The sequence below is a fragment of the Mercurialis annua genome, linkage group LG6 (genome assembly GCF_937616625.2).
Source record: "Mercurialis annua linkage group LG6, ddMerAnnu1.2, whole genome shotgun sequence".
In the NCBI taxonomy this organism is placed as follows: domain Eukaryota; kingdom Viridiplantae; phylum Streptophyta; class Magnoliopsida; order Malpighiales; family Euphorbiaceae; genus Mercurialis; species Mercurialis annua.
This window is the reverse complement of record NC_065575.1, coordinates 10,783,637-10,802,572: the sequence shown is the minus strand read 5'-3', so window position 1 is coordinate 10,802,572 and position 18,936 is coordinate 10,783,637. Positions and strand designations below refer to the sequence as shown.

At 36.6% G+C, this 18,936-nt stretch overlaps 1 protein-coding gene across 1 annotated transcript; it reads right to left on the bottom strand.

Moving 5' to 3' along the window:
• Window positions 1–13,634: 13,634 nt before the first annotated feature.
• On the bottom strand, window positions 13,635–17,391 carry LOC126685874 (phosphoinositide phospholipase C 1-like). The gene is given in 7 exon segments (XM_056106441.1): window positions 13,635–14,403; window positions 14,466–14,552; window positions 14,667–14,789; window positions 14,870–14,987; window positions 15,133–15,647; window positions 15,730–15,865; window positions 15,989–17,391. Coding segments are annotated over 7 exon segments (1,794 nt in total). The 5' UTR covers window positions 16,510–17,391; the 3' UTR covers window positions 13,635–14,109.
• Between the last annotated feature and the right edge of the window lie 1,545 nt (window positions 17,392–18,936).

Below are 18,936 nucleotides of genomic sequence, written 5' to 3'. Positions count from 1 at the left end.
TATATTAAATAATTAAATCCCATTAATTATTAATTCTCGTAGATCGTGAGTGACGTCTAGCCACATATCACGACCCCCAAATAGATATGAATGTTTCGATGCATTCTTTATGAACCAATGTTCATAATTACCGTACACTTAAACTTCCCTTCATCTAAGATTCCGATCTCGACTAGTGTCACGGTTAAGTCAAACACTGTTTGTCTTGATCATATGACCTCATCTCAGTTCTTATACTTGATAAATATGACTTCCACTAGAAACAACTTTCTAAGTAAGTCATATACACTTGCGCAAGTTTTATCATCCATCAAGAACAATTCGAGATAGCATAGAATCTTGTCTCCGTTCATCCAGAGTGATGAATTCTTTCTAGGTTAAACCCCTATCTCCATATACAACTAATTAGAGTCAACACATCTCGCGATCCTAGCTCATGAAAGATCTAGGGTTAAGGAGTATCAAACTCTAATCACCTATATACAAGATAGTGTTACCGCAAGTCAAAGGACATATGTACAATTATGAACTAGATGACATTAAATTGACTTTGATAAATTACCATGTATAAGTCATCTAGCGTCACTTGTTCGACTCACTCAAACCCTTTGAGTGTCCGCATGTTTATTCTGATCCCCATCAAGTAGTATGAGGCTCACTACTTCCTATAATTAGTAACTCTTTACTAATCAGGAGAATAAACAGAGGTGACGATCTTTCCGGGATAATGTGATGCCCTTATTCGTAGGACCCTATCGATCGTGAATGGTTATTTAGATCACTTATATTATAGAATCTTTCACTCATATTCTTAACACCTTAAGAAAATATTATATCACAATGTGATAAGGACAATACATATTAAATGAACACTTAGTTGATGAGACACTTAGTTCAAATAAAACATATATATCTTTTGCCATTGGGATTAGTTCTACAAATATACACGATAAAATGGCCCTAGGGAACATACTACTAACAATCTCCCACTTGCACTAGTGTCATTGGCAACTATATCTAAGCCCCATCTTCACAAGATGTAAACCTTAATGACTCTAAGTCATGGGCTTTGTCAGTGGGTCAGCCGTGTTATTGGCTAATGGTATGAAAGCTTGATCCAGTTGGGTGGAACTTGGTGACTCTAGGCTTCCCATCCTAAACAGGTGAGAGTCTAGTTCTGGGGGAAGTTGAACGGCCTAATGTGAAAGGGTATCACATTTAAAGTGGAGATTGTTGAATATTAAGTGTATCATAAATCCCACATTGTAAAGACATGAATAGAATGTGAAACATATAAGTGGAGTGGACAATATTATCTTAGGATTTTGGGTTTGATATGGTGTCTCGTGCACGGTTATATGGTTCTCATTTAGGCCTCATGAATGTATTCTCTCGTACGTTGTGCTTCTTCTGGACCAGCAATTAATTGACTACAAACATATAGAATGAAATTTTCTCTCTACCCGTGAACTTAGATCACATTGCTCGAACCACGTAAAATCTTGTGTGATTGTTTTTTCTCTTTTCTTATTTATTTTCTACTACGCTAACAAGTGGTATCAGAGCCTAGATTTTAAATTTGAGATTCTAGTTATTTATTTATTGATTGAATATGTTGCTTTATTAATTTAATATTGAAAATTTCAATGGTTCAAATGACTTTACTTTGTGGAAAGTTAATATGGAGCTATTCTGGTTCAACAAGGATGCGTAGTGGCGTTAGAAGGAGAAGACAATTTTGCGGTGGGTTTATTTGTAGGAGAGAAGGCTGACATTATATATAAGGCACGTCGTACGATTCTATTGAGTCTTTTAGATGAGGTGTTGAGAGAGGTTATCAGTAAAGGAACTGTTAATGCTTTATGGGGAGCGTTGGAAAGGAAGTTTTAGAAGTAATCTCTTACAAACTGGTTGTATCAGAAACAACATTTGTATACATTAAGGGTGAATACTCAGGCAAGAGATCATGCTGACAACTTCAATCAAATTGTTATAAATTTACAAGGTGTTGGTGTTTTGATTGAAGAAGATGATCAAGCCCTCATTCTTTTATGTCCTTTGCCTAGTTCATATAAAAGTTTTATTGATACAATATTATATGGCAGAGATTCAATTTGATTAGTGATGTAAACGATGTTTTGCAATCGAAAGAACTAAAAAAAAGGTCTCTAACTCTAATTAGGAGGAATCGGTTTCCTGTCTAGCAGTGAGTAGGGGCAGAAGTCATGAGAGAGATGGTGGGAAAGAAAATAGGTCATGTTCCAAATCGAAGTCTAATGGACGGCGATTCTAACAGTACAACGGGATTGGGATTTTTAGAAAATATTGTCAAAAGCTAAAGAAGGGTGGTGAAAACAAGGAATCAAGTAGTAATGTGAATGCAGTTGTGGTAAATAAGAGTTCTGATGAGGAAGATAGTGGTGATATTTTGAATGTGAGTACATCAAGTTCTATCAGTGATATGAGTAAAATACTCCTATATTACGAGTCACTTTTGCATCGCTTTGTACACTTTTATCGCATGTTTCGAGTGATTATATCGCTTATTACGTGTTTTAGTGTTTCAGGATAAACGGAGCGTATTGAAGGGTTTTGAGTCCAAAAGAGCAAAGAATCGATGATATTTGGAAGTCGGAAGATAGATTGAAGCAAAGAGCGAAGTGAAGATCAAAGAAGCCCTTATTCTACATGGTCTCGATCGAGAAGCAGATTTACACTTAGCTTCTCGATCGAGAAGAAGGGCCATTTTTTCCAGATTTTCGACATTTCATGCTTCTCGATCGAGAAGCTGATTTTAATGAAGCTTCTCGATCGAGAAGCCCCAGATTTCAGCATTTCAAATCTTTTTGGGTTCTTGTGTTCTCTTGGCCCATTTCCACTTTTGGACAAACAAGCTTGTAATAGGATGTTTTTTATTTCCTTTTTGGGCTTTACTATATAAAGGCACCTTATGTCACATTTTAGGTTAAGCCTCCTTTTGTAGAAACAATTAATTCTCTAGCATAATATTCTCTTTAGTTTTTTGCTTGTTCTTGGAGATTCCTCCATTGTTGAAGGCTTCAAGCTTTTATTTCCAGATTTTGGGTTTAATATCATCTTCAATACAAGCTTAGTTATTGAATTTTTATTATCTTGTTCATGATTTATTGCTCTTCATTGCTATTTAAGGTATTCATTCCCACTTTTATTATGTTGATTAACTATTGCTTAGTTGTTGCTTTAACTTTAACCATGAGTAGCTAAACTCCTAGTCTAGGGGTTGTTTATGATTGCCATGTTTGTTAAATAGGTAAGTAGGTTTTGGGGTTTTGGATTAAGGTTTGTTGTGCTAGTTTGAACCAAATTCCTAGATTAAGTTGATCCCTTAATCTTTGTTATTGCTTAATTAATGAGAACGAGAGTTAAATTATTTGAGCGGACCTAGCTAGCATTAGCTCGAAACCTAGATACACGAGAGTGATTTAGGGTTTGTGCGATTGTGTAGTTTGCGAATTAATCGGCTTGATTAGTCCTATTGAAATCTAATTGTGCGAGAGTGAGTTAGATTTCAGTGTTTTAATCAAGTAGCGATTCTTTCAACCTCCGGCTCGAGAGAGCGGACTTGATACCTTCGAATAGCTTGATCCAAACCATTATCCTTAGACTCGGCCTATTTATCCTAGGATTCAATTGACATGATTAGACAACCCTTAGGCGTTTTTAACCATCGTATTTTATCTTATTTCTCAATTAGTTGTTTGTTGTTGCTTTTCGTTAATTGTTAAGTGATTAGTTGTTTGAGTTTAGTTGTAGTGTTAATCAAAAACAATCTCCTTTCTTGCTTTCCGAATTGAACTTCAAAAGCGTATTTCACTCACTTTAAACCTCTAGTCCTTGTGGGGTCGACCTCGACTTGTCGAGTACTACGAGTTGGCTTTTTGCTAATAATCAGCACTTAGGTCCTAGATACTCATGCATCTTATCATATGTCTTATATAAAGGAATCGTTTAATTTTTTCAAGGAGTGGAATGACATTATAAAGGTGGCGAATGATAAGAAGATTGGTGTTAAGGGTAGTGGTTTTGTTCAGATTAAGATGTATGACAGTATGGTTAAAACATTTGATGCTTGTTTAATTCCTTAACTGCGGAAGAACTTGATTTATGTGGGTATACTTGACAAACAAGCGTACAACTACTCAGGTGGAGATGGGCAAATCAAAATTTCTAAGTGTTCTTTGACTGTAATGAAGAGTGTGCTACAACACGACATTTTTATTCTCACAGGGAGTGCAGTAGTGGATACGACTATGGTTGCTCGATCCTTAGAAGTGCATGATGGTACATTCGAGTTGTGGCATCAGAGGCTGGGTCATATGAGTGAGAGGGGGTTGTCCATATTGAGTAAATAAGGGTTGTTACAAGGAGCGGAAACAGGAAAACTGGAATTCAACGAAACATGTGTTATTGGCAAGCAATGGAGGGTGAAGTTCAATTCTGGCAGACACACTTCTAAAGGCATCTTGGATTATGTTCACTCAGATTTTTTGGCTCCTGCTCGGGTTGAAACCCATAGGGGACTCAAGTATTTGTGACATTCATCGATGGCTACTCGAGAAAGGTTTGGTTCTATTTTCTGAAATCAAAGGATGAAGTGTTTTGGCGGTTTAAGTGGTGGAAGACCATGGTTGAAAAACATACTAACTGAAAAGTCAAGACACTCAGGACGAACAATGGGTTAGATTTTTTGAATGCACCACTTGATGACTTATGTAGAAAGGAAGGTATAGTGAGGCATCACACTATACTATACACATCACAACAGAATGGGGTTGCAGAACGGATGAATTAAACACTGTTACAACGTGTTCAGTGCATGCGGTTAACCGCTGGTCATCCAATGTGTTTCTGGGCTAAAGCAGTAAACACTGTTTGTTATCTGGTGAATAAATCGCCATCTACAACAATTGATGTGAAGACGCCTCAAGAGATACGGTATGGTAAACCTTCTGATTATTCCAGCTTGCGTGTTTTCGGTTGTGTTTTCTATGCTCATGTGAATGATGGTAAAGTTGAGGCAATGGAAATGGAATTCATATTTTTAGGGTATGGGACTAGAGTTAAAGGGTACAGACAGTGGTGTACAGAGATGGATATAACTTCAAAACTAATTATTAGTAGAAACGTAACCTTTGATGTATCTACTATGTTTGGCCAGAAAGAGGAACTTGGTGATTTTGCTAGAAAAACTAACATTGGTGCTAACAAGAAGGTGGAGTTTGTAACTCCACATAGGATTACTACTAATCCTTTAGGCAAGTCTCATGATGAAGTGGTAGAAGAAAATATAGCAACAAGGAGAAGTAAAAGGAAAATCATAACACCAATTAGGTATGTGGATTATGTCGATACGGTTGATACCAATCCTATGGCTTATGCTTTGGCAATAAGTGAGATCATTAATTCTAATGAGCCACAGTTGTATAAAGAGGCAATGCAGAGTAGAAAGACATCTGAATGGTCTAATTTCCATGAATGAGGAGATACAGTTTCTTGAGAAGAACAATACATGGGAGTTGGTATCTTGACCAAAAGGAGTAAAATGGGTAGGATGCAAATCGGTCTTCAAGAAGAAAGGGGGTACTCCAGGAATTAAATCAGCTAGATTTAAGGCGAGACTTATAATGAAAGGTTTTTCATTAAAGAAGGAAATTGACTACAAACATACAGAATATAATTCTCTCTCTATCCTGGATATATATCACATTGATCGAATCACGTAAAATCTTGTGTGATTGTTCTGTTCTGTTTTCTTGTTTATATTCTGCTTTGTTTACAGTTTTTCCTAAGAACAATCTTATATGGTCTTTTTTTCAACAACAAGATTCTCCGTGGAATATTATTTCTCTTTAGTTTTGCTAATATGACGTTCTTTTTTTTAGAAAACAAAATACTTCATTAAACCACTTCTGATGACCTGACATGGAACAGGCAAATTGCGCTAATACACGCGTAACCTGATTCGCAGATTGCCTTACATAGAAAAAACTTAAATTAATAAACTGTTTCGCTAACTCCCCAAAATTCATAATCAAAGGGTATGTGTCCGCTCTACTTGGATTCTGAATATCCAAAATAACATTCAACGCGTCTGATTCCACCACTATCAACCTTGAGCCAGTTCAATGCTTCTCGGATATCCATGATTTTAGCAACCTGAGAGCCAAGGTTTCCCGGAACGTTTATCACTCTAGCTTGCACAAGTTTACCCTCGTAGTCCCTCACCAAACAATCCAAGCCAATCGAAGACCCATCTACATTGCAACTTGCATCAACATTGACTTTCCACACACCCATTTTAGGCTTGGACCATTTGACAGCTCCATCACCTTTCTCCATAAGATTTATCAAAGCTTCAACATAGTGCACTCTAGCTGATTGCCATGCCAGAAGAAGATAGTTTGCAACGTTGACAACTTCCAGGACTGAATTCGACCACACCTAGTCATTACAATGAACCCAAATATTTTGTCTGACCAACTCCTTCAAAAAACAAATTGCATGTGCATTGGCCATGCCACGGCAATTCCAAACTAAACAACTCATTGTTGCGGGCGGGTCTGGAATCCAGAGCCCACCGGTCTGTCACTACTTGAGTCTATAATCATATCCAAGTTATGAAAACTAGACCCAACATCCAACTTTAAAAGCCCAACTCCACCAGCCCCATGTTCCTCTTAGAATCTGCCTCCATCACATCATCATCTATTGCTAAAACTGTGTCAACAAATCCCTTAAAATTAGGAATCAGTTGCTGATTCATATTTCTTTCCTTCAAGCCATATATTTCCTTTCCATACGAATAAGATGAATCTTGCTCATATCTGCCGTTATTTTCAAATTTGAATGCATAATTTGAATTAATATTGAACAGATTTTCTGAGATCTTGCCATTTTGAATCTCCACGTCATTGTCATCTTGTTTCTTGGAAACCCTAACTGGACTGTCATCCCTCAGCCATTTCTCACCAAGCTTCATATCTACCTTCCTCATAATATTTCTCGAATACACCCGCCGCAAAACAGCTCTAATAAAATAGAAAATTTTGCTCTCCACTGCACCCACAAAAACAAGACAAAATGATTGCAAAAACAGACCAGAAGATGAGAACCACTCAGTGACACGAAGCAAAGCAGAGCCGCAAACTTGCCAGACGCAAGACTTTTACTTTCCAGATGCAAGACTTCTATTATTTGGATTCGTAAATAATTTTACTTTAACACGTAAGCAGATTTCACCTAAAATATATGATTAATCTTCCGTTATAATGAAAATAGATGTTAGGTTGCCAAAATATAACAAATGAAAAATTAACCATCGAAAGTGTAGAAGGCATATAGTTTGGTATCCAGAAAATATTTAACCCACGCCTAGCAGAGTATTATCTAGTACATACTCCACCGTTCCTTATTTTTCTGCTCAATTTCTTTTTGTAGCCACCACTTGAACTTTTTGGAATTAATTCATTATTTGCTTTAATTTTTAGGCTAATGGGCTAAAAAAACCCCGACCTTTGTTTTAGTTTTCAATTTCACCCCGACATAGTAATTTTTTTAATTATACCCTATTTTGGATTTTTAGTTTTCAATTGCATCCTGGTTTAAAAAAAATTAAAAATATTTACTATTATAAGGACTAAAATATATAAAACAAACACATTTAAGGATTATTACATATTTTTTACCATTTGGCCAAATTCAAACAAGTCCTTAAATTTAAATAAATTTCAGATAAATCCTAAAAATAAATAAATTAAAAAAAATTCAGTTTCCGGAGGAGGAGCAACTCCTCCTCCGGCAGCTCCTGGCCTGAGGAGTTGCTGCTCCTCAGGCCAGGAGCAGATCTGCTCCTCAACGAGGAGCTGCCGAAGGAGGAGCAGCTCCTCCTCCTCCGGAAATTAATTTTTTTTAATTAATTTAAATGTAATTAATTTTGTTGATCTTATAAAGAAAATAGTTTTTTATTATAATTTATAACATTAAAGAATTTTTAGATTTTTTTTTGGTAAACACCAATTTGATTAAAAAGGCCCAAAACGCCAGAATTCAAACAAAGCAAACTGCCCTTAAGCATCAATTAACAGTTCAGACATCTATATATCTATTTACAAATGACTTCCTGTATTCCCCTATCTATACAAAGAAGTATGCTTGCTAACAAAATTTTTGCCAGTTTTCATAAACTAGCATGAACCTCTGAGAATTATCCCTCCTGCTATACATTTTCAAAAGCATGTCTCTACGAATCCAGCTCAGTATCATTGCAACATTCACTGCTTCTTCTTCAAATACACTTCTGTTCCTCCCTTTCCAGATATAGTAAATTGAACAAGCAAATGCTACTCTCCTTAATCTTGCCATTAAGCCTTTACCTGCAGCTCTTCTAGAAAACCAAGAGCATTCTCTCCTCCATACCAATACATTCCTGTTAATCAAACAAGCTTGGAGCACCTTCTGAAATATTGTTGTAGAGACCTGACAACTAAAGAACAGATGCTCAATAGTTTCAGTTTCATCACCACACAACACACAACTATCATTTCCTACACAGCCCCATCTTTTCAATTTATCTTTTGTTCTCAGTTTTTTCTTGATTGCCAGCCAGACAATAAAGCTATGTCTGGGAACAAGCCCTGGACTCCAAATTAATCTCCACCAAGAGACCTTACCAGATGCAGGTCTAAAGATCTTCCAAGCATTCTGAATACTAAATGCCCCATTCTTGCTATGCTTCCAAACCACTACATCCTCCATTGAGCTCACACTGAGCTTCTTAACTCTTTCCCAAGCCTCTTCAGTAATCTCATCCATTGGGTCTGGCAAATTCCATCTACCCCTCCTCCAAAGGTCTTTTACTTTTGCTGTATAGGATACATCAGTATCTTCAATCACCATACTTGGATACAGTTCTAATAAAGAACATCCATCCACCCAAGGATCATGCCAGAACATTATATCTCCCTTACCAAGCTTGTAACAGTAACAGGATTTCACCTCATCTCGAAGCTTGATTAAGCTCCTCCAATTCCAACTGGCATTGAATGGCTTTGTAATGCCCCAAAAACTGAGCAACTTCAGCTTATTTCTAATTACCCAATGAGCCCACATTGACTTTTTAATAGCCACAAGATCCCAAATATGTTTCATTACTGCAATTCTATTCCACAGAACCAAATTCTTTACTCCCAATCCCCCTTCATTCTTAGGTTTACAAACCTCTTCCCAAGCCACCAAACTACCACTTTTGTACTCAGGTACTCCTCTCCATAAGAAGTTTCTGCAAATTTTCTCAACACCCCTAGTAACAGAAAGAGGCAGAATAAATCTAGATCCCCAGTAAACCTGCATACTGAACATAACAGATTTAATGAGTTGTAAGCGCCCAGCATAAGTGAGGTGCTTCACAGTCCAGTGGTTGACCCTTTTAGTTATCTTCTCAATAAGACCCTTGCAGTCTTTTTTGCACAGTCTTTTGCTAATTAGGGGAACCCCTAAATACTTGATAGGTAGATTACCCTCCTTGAACTCCAAAGCCTGCAGAATATTATCCCTTATGCTCCTCTCAACACCACTGAAGTAGATATTACTTTTGTTAGCATTAATATGGAGTCCAGACACATCTCTGAAATGTTTCAAAATCCCATCAATATGATTAATGGTTCTCATATTTCCTTTGCAGAAAATAAATAAGTCATCTGCAAAACACATGTGATTAATTTTCAGCTCTTTGCACCCTGAGTGGAAATCAAACCCTCTGCTACTAGCTTCATTCAATACTCTAGACAGGTACTCCATTACTAGGACAAACAGTAGAGGGGACATTGGGTCCCCTTGTCTGATTCCACAGGTTCCTTTAAAAAAACCTTCAGGGCAGCCATTTATCATCACAGAGAAGGTTGGGGTTCTAACACACAACATAACCCACTTGATAAACTTTCCAGGAAATCTCAACCCCAGCAACACCTCCTCAATACAATCCCAGTTTATTGAGTCATAAGCTTTCCTTAAATCTATTTTTAAGGCACAATCCTTCTTCCCATTAATTCTGTGATAATTGTGAACAAGCTCATGAGCCATCAAGATGTTGTCACCAATTTTCCTTCCAGGTACAAATGCAGATTGTGCTTTGTCAATAATATCTTCCAGACAGTTCTTCATTCTAGCTGAGATGATCTTTGTTATGCATTTGTAAATCACATTGCAACAAGAGATTGGTCTAAAGTCCCCCAAGGTCTCAGCATTCTCTATTTTTGGTATAATTGTTATGACAGTGGTATTGATCTGCTTCAACAGACAGCCAGATTCAAAAAAGTCCCTAACTGCATTACAGACCTCCACCCCTATAATTTCCCAACTCTTCTTGAAAAATAAACTGTTATACCCATCAGGACCAGGGGCCTTATCACTGCCAATCCCAAACATAGCCTCTTTAATCTCTACATCAGTCACAGGCTTACACATGTTCATACTATCCTCCTCAGACACCATTTTCCCTGTTGATAAAATCATATTGTCTATACTAGCATTCCTAGTATTATTGGTGCCAAACAAACTCCTGTAATACTCCACAATGTTACTAGCAATAGCATTTTGATCAGTGATTATACTACCATTGATCTTAAGATGGTTAATCTTGTTGCTAGCATTCCTCTGTTTCAAAGCTTTATGGAAAAATTTAGTATTTAAATCACCAAGTTCTATCCATTGTACCCTAGATTTTTGTCTTAGGAAAGCCTCCTCCCATTTCAATAATTTTTTCAAGTGATTCCCAACTGCCAGTTCTTCATCTAGTAGGTCAGGTTCTAGGGGATTACTCTGAATTCTGCCTTGAATTTCATCTAGCATTTTTCTAGCCCTCTCCACTTGAATGGAAATATCACAAAATTTAGCCCTATTAAGGTCTTTTAAGTCATGTTTCAACAATTTAAGCTTTTGTACAACTCTAAACACAGGATGACCTATTATAGGTTTACTCCACACATTTCTCACCATATTCAAAAACTCATCACATTCTGTCCACATATTACAGAATCTAAATGGTTTTGGCCTATTCACTACAGCCTCATTGAATTCAATAATGACAGGGGCATGATCAGAAATACCTGAATTGAGAACTCTAGCCTCTGTATTGTTGAATTTGTTCAACCATTCTTCATTCACTAAAGCTCTGTCCAGCTTCCTCCAAATCCTGCTAGTAGCATCCTGATTATTGGTCCAAGTGTAAAGGTTACCAGACCATTTCAATTCCAGTAGGTTTGCTTTATCAACACAAGCCTGAAATTCCTCAGAATCATTCTGGTTAGCACAATTACCCCCAATTCTCTCACTATCTCTGAGAATAGCATTGAAATCACCAAGGATCACCCAAGCTATCTCCTGATTCATAGCAATACTACACAAATCCTTCCATAATTCTCTTCTCTTCAGGTGATCATTTGCCCCATAAATGAATGTGCACCTGAACTTCTTACTACTGTTCTCAACTACACAATTAATCATCTGATCAGTTTTATGCAACACATTCACTGACCAAATATCCTGCTTAAACATAATCCAGATTCTCCCCAATAAACAGCATTCATTATTATTAACAAGTCTCCATCCCTGCAAATTCAGACATTCCCAGACTTTCTTAATGTTTACCTCACGAACCCTGGTTTCCACTATAGCAATTAGAGAGAGCTGATTTGATCTAATAAGCTTCTTCACCTCTAACTGCTTAATAGGGTCATTAAGACCCCTGATATTCCACACACCAATCATTTTCCCTTATCAGGGGGAACATTGTTCTTTGCAGGCCTCCTGTCTCCAATCACACCTATCTTTCCTATTCCAGTAATCTCATTCACAACATTACTTTTACCTACATTCAAACCCAACCTATTCCCACCTGGATTGCCCAGCACAGTTATAGATTTAGCCTGATTAACCACTTTGTTTTTGCCCTTAGCAACAGTTACAGGTTTACTCCCAGAAGGAGTTTCCTGATTATCATTACTGTTATTCTCTGTACTTTTGTTCACTACCGAATAGCTAATAGACCCTTCTATGTCTTTACTACCAATAACCACCTTTTCCACCCTTTCCTTCACTACTTCTGTTTCCTTAGGAACCCAAGCTTTCTGAACTTCAGGATTCTTCTTGCAATTAGTCAAGTTATGACCTAGCATTTTACATTTAGTACATGCTTGAAGTTTCCATTCATACACCACCTTCTGCACAATTTGCTCTCCATTTTCATCTTCTAAAACAATCTCATCAGGGAAATCCCCAAACACTTCCATCTCCACCAACACACGAGCATATGAAAGTCTTGAGAAGTCACTTGTACACTGATCTGAGTACATTGGCCTCCCACACAAGCTGGATATCCTCCCCAACATTTCTTGTGACCAAAACTCCCAAGGGAGTTTTGGGAGTTGAATCCAGATTGGGATTTTCAATAATTCATCAATACTAAACTTCATCCTTTTTTTCCATTCCTTCACCACAACAGGTCTTTGATCAAAGAATATTGGCCCATCATGAAGAGCCTTAAGTTTGCCCTCATCACAATCAAAGTGCAATAAGAACATCTTAGGATTGATCTGGATGACCTCAGTAAGCCCTATATTCCTCCATCTACTCATAAGAAACCCTTTCAATCTAAAATATCTCGGTTCAATCCCAATGACTGAACAAACTAATGAATACTTCCATCTTTCTTCACCCTCATTAACTTCTTCTGAGTTAAACTTCACCACTCGTTTCCCATTACTCAACGATGGGGGGTGATATTGCAGCTTAATACCATTTTCCTTCATTCTATTCGAAGTAAATAGAGATTTCCAAGATCTATTTTCATTCCCAGCCTTTGGAGCATCTTCATCTTCTACGATCTCATCAGCTATTTCTTCTTGACAAACTCTTGTACCATACGTCTCAGCAATTTGATTACTCACACCGATCTGTACATTCTGCTCACCTTCTATTTGCTCAGAACCCTCACCAACTTCCAGATTTCTTACCTCTTCTATTTTGTCATCACTAACAATCACTGCCATATTCAGATCTGAAATCGATTCATGGACCCCTTCCGCTTCTTCCTCTCTTCGTTGTTCCTCATCCAATACCTCCTTAACAAGTTGTAATTTCAGATCAAACTTCTTTGCTGTAGCAGTAGTTACTTTCTTCGTCTTCTTCCCCATGATTTGGGAAACAGCGTATATTAGCTATAAAAGCTTATCCTGCGCTGAGAGAAAACATGAGAGAGAAAATAACTGTTATTCCTAATTGTTTATTTTTTTTAGATTTTTTAATAAAAATGAAGGACCTCTTTTGAATATTAACCAAATAAAAAGAGTTCAATTTAATGTATCAGGGTACAATTGAAAACTAAAAATCCGAAATAGAGTATAATTGAAAAAGTTGCTATGTTTGGGTGAAATTGAAAACTAAAATAGAGGTCGAGGTTTTTTCAGCCCATTAGCTGCTTTCTAACTTTTTGTTTCTTCTTGCATGAACCAGCAAAAGGTATAGTTTTCCCGGGCAACATAATCCTATGTAAATGTGATGCAGTATTGTGTCACAGGCTGTATGTTATCTAAAGAGAAATCTAAAAGTCCAAATTATTTGGTCACAGATTTAATTTTTAATCTGTGTTTAATTGTCAAGTTAAGTACAACATCAGCATGAGATTTTTGAACTTTTGGAAAAGAAATCATTGAAACAGAAGAGAATCAAATAGTTGAGGTAGCACAGACACTTCATTCAATCAGCGTGTCCCGTTTCGGAAACGTTTCTGATACTTGACATTTAGGACACGAAACTTCATTTCTTACATAGAAAACTTTAAAATTACACCGGTTCGCCGTGTCCATGTCCAAGTGTCCCGTATGCTCGTGTCCGTGTCCATGCTACCTAGTTGATGCAGAGTGTGGATATGATAAAGTAATACCAAGAAGCCTTACATGCTTAATTGAATATTCCAATATTGCAAACATTCATTAACTTGTCGTAAATATGATGTGGTTCACCCGTTACGTGGAATAACTACTCGTGCTCCATAATATATGGAGCATTAGCTCAAGATCAAAGAAACTCAAACTTGATGAGCAGCCTTACATGCTTAAACTGTACTCCTTTACGATCGTGTAATGGAAGTGATCGAATCCCAGTTCTGATCTCTGAGACAGGTAAACAAGTTTGGCCTCCGAAGTCAGGTTTTGCTGATGGGTCATACTCGTACACTTGAATCCGTAGAAGAGCTAATTCATAACAGCTGAGTGGGAACACAAATTCCTCATTCCATTCTGGGAACCAGTCATCTTCAATTACTCTTGTTCTCCGCTTAGCCTTATCTGCTGCCACCCCAGCAACCGAAATCTGAAACAACCGGATCGATTATTCCTCATCTAACTAATGGATTGGCTTGTATATGTTGTTACCTTGACATAGAAGTCAGGCGGCGAGCATAGATCAAAATGCGTGCGGTGAAAATCCAAGTCCCACCCTTCCCCCATGTACACTTTCACCTGTTTATAACCAAAATTTAGATGAGTAGAATAATACGTCGGGTTAAACTTTTTGTGGTTACCGCGAATTTGTTTAACTCGTAATAAGTCTAAATGTATCAACAGTCAATGCACCTTCAGAATCTTCGTCGTGGGATGACAATGAGGTTCCAACAAGAAGTTAGGCTTTTTCAGATAACCACGGCCACCATTAGCTTTAAACATTCCCTGCATAATCCAAAGCTGCTTCCCATACCCCTGCAAAAAAAGTTAATTGTCGAATGACTCTTGATAGTATGCAGAACTCTTTGGCTTCACCATTGCAATCTGAAACTAACCTGCATATTAAATGCGACCATTTGAGCTCCATGCTTCCACCCGACAAATGGATTATAATTAGACGAATCAAGTCGAATTCCTTTCGGGTAAACCCTGAGGAAATTTCGCTGAGTGAACCTATTTAAATAAGCAAATACTGTCACTATGCTCGCTATGATAATTATTGTGCGGAAATATAGAGTGTGTGATACTTTTTGTCATCAGAAAAGCAAATTCATACCTTGAAATGTAGATAGGCAGAATATGTGGTCATAATATTTACCTGATTATATCTTCTCCCTGTGTTCTTGCAGCATTCTCATGCTCTTGCTCGCTCAGACTCAGACGTCTAACTTTGTTTGGATCAATGCTTAGCCAGTTTTCTGATGAACCTTTCGGCTTTCCTGCGTGAATGGCGATAATGTTCCTATATCCAGAGTATGCCTTCTCTTCGTCTTCCTCTGGAACGTGGTCTTGCTCACCTAGCTCCTGCTGTTTACCCAAGCCCGAGCAGGCAATTATTTATACAGAACATAGAGAGCATTTAGAATAATCTTTAATTGAATTCTGCAATTCTTGAATTGAACCTGCCTTCTCATCATCCGAATGTTCTATCTTCGATGATTTTCGTGTCTTACGGTGAGTTTCTTTCTCTTTGTTACTCTGAACTACAAGATACTCTTTCGGGGGTTTAGTTGAAATCAAAACCTTTTTCTTTAATTCTTCTGGTGAAGGAAATTTGTCCATTTGATCTGATTTCGGAGCGAAAAGCATATCTCCAAATGTTTTCTTGACCATCTACAGGCAAAATTATTATTGATGTATTCAAACTAAAGTTACACTCCAGCACAATACTGACTTCTAATAAATCTATGCTCACCTCGGCCACTTTAGCCTGAAGATCTGCAGTTAAATGATCTTCAAATGTGATCACAACAGGATATTCAGATGCTATGAAGGCATTGTCTTTAATAATATGCAAACATTTGATGAGATCCACCGGTGCAGTAAGTGTCCTGCATTGTTATTTATGCGAACTAATTTTAATTTGTATACTTCGCGGATCATATTATCAAAGCCACGAAAAACATTAGTTCGAGAAGTTAAGGAAATAGAGGCTGCAATTCAAATAAGATTACCCTCCATGGCGAACTTCGACATTGTCTTTCTTGGAATTAGGCCACAAATCCAATTCAATGACTCTGACTCCTTGTCTTAGAGCTTTTCTGATGGGTTCTGCACTGCTGTCACTGCTGACTTGATTGCCAGTCAAGTAGGTGTTATGGCTTGTGTACATGAAGTAATGAGACATTGGTGCCTTCATGTCGTGGAGCTTGGGAGACGGAGAAAGAGCGACATTAAGGTCTCCGATGAGATATCGGAGGAAGGCTTCAAGGTGGAGGCCCTTTCTTTGGAAGATGTTGAGATGCTTGAGGCTATTGAAGATGATCTGAGCATCTTCAGGTTTGGCATCTGTTTCGCCTTGTCTCTCAATTAAAAACCTGAGCAGATCCTCCTGGGACATGCTTCCGTTCTGCGAGTATTCTTCGAAGAGGTCTTTCACATCTTGTGGAGGCTCAAGCAGCCTGTCCTTGAATATTCTCCTGAAACAAAAACAGAATATGAACTTGTTTTTGCTCACTCCCTTAGAGTCGGACATCTCTTGAGCTATTATCTAGGTAGCACGGATACAGACACGGACACAGACACGGGGAAACAGTGTTATTTAAGGGTTTTCTATGTAAAATGATGAAGTTCCATATCTGAAACGTCAAATGTCTGAAACGTTTCTGAAACGGGACATGTTGAAGGAATGAAGTGGTGGTGCTACCTAGACTATTATTGTTGTTTTTTCATGTGTTAATATGTAAATATTTTATGTTTTCTCTTATGTCTTGTTTATATGGAGATAAAACAAGACTTAATTCTCAGGAATTACCTCTATCCAAAGAGAGAATCTGTACCCATGCACATATTATAAGAAAGCTACATATATTTCACATTTCTTATATACTCAATTGATAAGCTGAAGGCATGTACATGCAAGTGACTTGCACTGGAAACATACGTTGTTCCCTAAAATGATTAATCTCATGAGAAGTCTGAATGGACTGAACTTGTATGAAATAATAAATTAATAGTTTTGATTCTACTTTTCCTTTCAATTTTGGCATTCTCTGAATCAACATAACTTGAATGCTTATTTTCCTGGTAATCAGATGATTTGATTGAATTGGCTAATACAAAACTGATGATAAATGATCATTCTGGAAATTAGCAAGTAAATCAAAGAGTTGCAGAACACAAAAGGCATGCAAATAAATGAATAATCTTCACTTCAAAAATTCATTTCCTAAAGCACATTCAGTAACTTGCCAAGTGAGAACATGTAGGAAACTGTTTCAAGAATTCTTGATGGATAAGCTTCCCGGATCCTTTGCCTTTCGTGGAAGTTTTTTCCGAACGAGGGCAATACATTCTTCAGTTAAACTTTGTAGGTCACTAAACGGAAACTATACTTTATTTTATTTCCTTTTGATTACTAAAATACTTATTTTTTTTAAATGGGAGATTATCTACCGGAAAATTATCTTTTTAATTTCAAATATAAATTCAAAAAGGTCATCGAACTATAGAATTTTATTTCAAAAAAGGTACTAAACTATAAATTTTATTACAGAAAAGGTACTTACTTCGATAACCAAAAAGAAATAAAATGTTATCTATTCTTGTTAATACCATTAGTAATTTACATTTGATGCAAGATTTACAAAAATAGAAGTAGAAGTAATCGGAGGAAAACCGAAACAAAGAAATCAACACAAGTGATGAAGAGTTTCATAAGCTAAAGTTCATAGGGATATCAAGATTTTTGAGCAAGGCAAATCAAAGAAGGCTTAGCTACATGGGTGGGATGGTCATCACCAGCCATGATTACAACAATGTTAGGCTGCATAGTAACAACTTCGTCTTTCGTTAGTTTCTCCTCTTCGTTGCGAGTTGACAACCGAAATGAGTGCGAGCAAGCAAGAACGAGCAACGCGAGGAAGATGAGTCCGATGATGAATACTAGACCTCCGAATGCGTACGGAAGTGGTGTTTTCCATCGGCTAAGATCATTGCTCAACCTACTACTATTTGCTAATTTGCTTACGGCTCTCATCTCTCTTTGAGCAAATTGTGTATCTTAATTATATAGTGTGTGTATATATATGTATAGAGGGTAAGTGATGCTCAAGTGGCTATTTTTGAGTCCTTTCATTCTCAAAGCTCAAAGTGTGGAACTTATATGAAATACTTAATCCATCAAATTGTTAGATTCTTTATAGGTGGATTTCCTAGGGAAATTGAGTGCTAATTGTCGTGGGATAATAATACTAATATTCCTTTTAGACTACAATCCGCGATCATCTTATAATAAATTTCATTACATATAAAGAAATGAGATTTATTTCCATAAACTGAATTAATTTAATAAAAGAAGAATAATACTACAACTATACCCTTATTTATTATTTAATGTCTTAAAAATTTCAAACCTCTTCGGAAATAATTATTTCTAACCAAACCTTTCCAAGACATTAATTTTACCCTATTTTGTATTTTTAAATTTTAGTTATAGCCATTTATCAAATTTAATGACCTATTCATTCACAAAATGTCAAACTTTTTTTAATATTTTGTATTATAATCAAAGCTAATTTTTATTTCATTTGAAAATACTTATTAAAATTAGGATATAATTGATGAAATGGTCATAACTGAAATAAATCGAAAATAAATTGTTTTTTTAAAAAAAATTAAATGATACGCTAAAATTGAAATGTTAATTGAAATTGACAATTTTAATATTTTTGGTTAGTATTAACCACACATGCAACTGTTTGAAATTTTTGAATGATCAATTTTTTATTTATTTAAGTAGTGGCTTGTAAAATAAATGAGTAATCAATTCTCGAAATTAATATTGAAAATTAAATTTACCACTATAATTCATAAAAAAAATATATTATTGCATTCAATAAGGGCATATATAATAGAGAAAATGTTATGGAATCCCCTAAAAATAAAAATAAAAATATGTTAG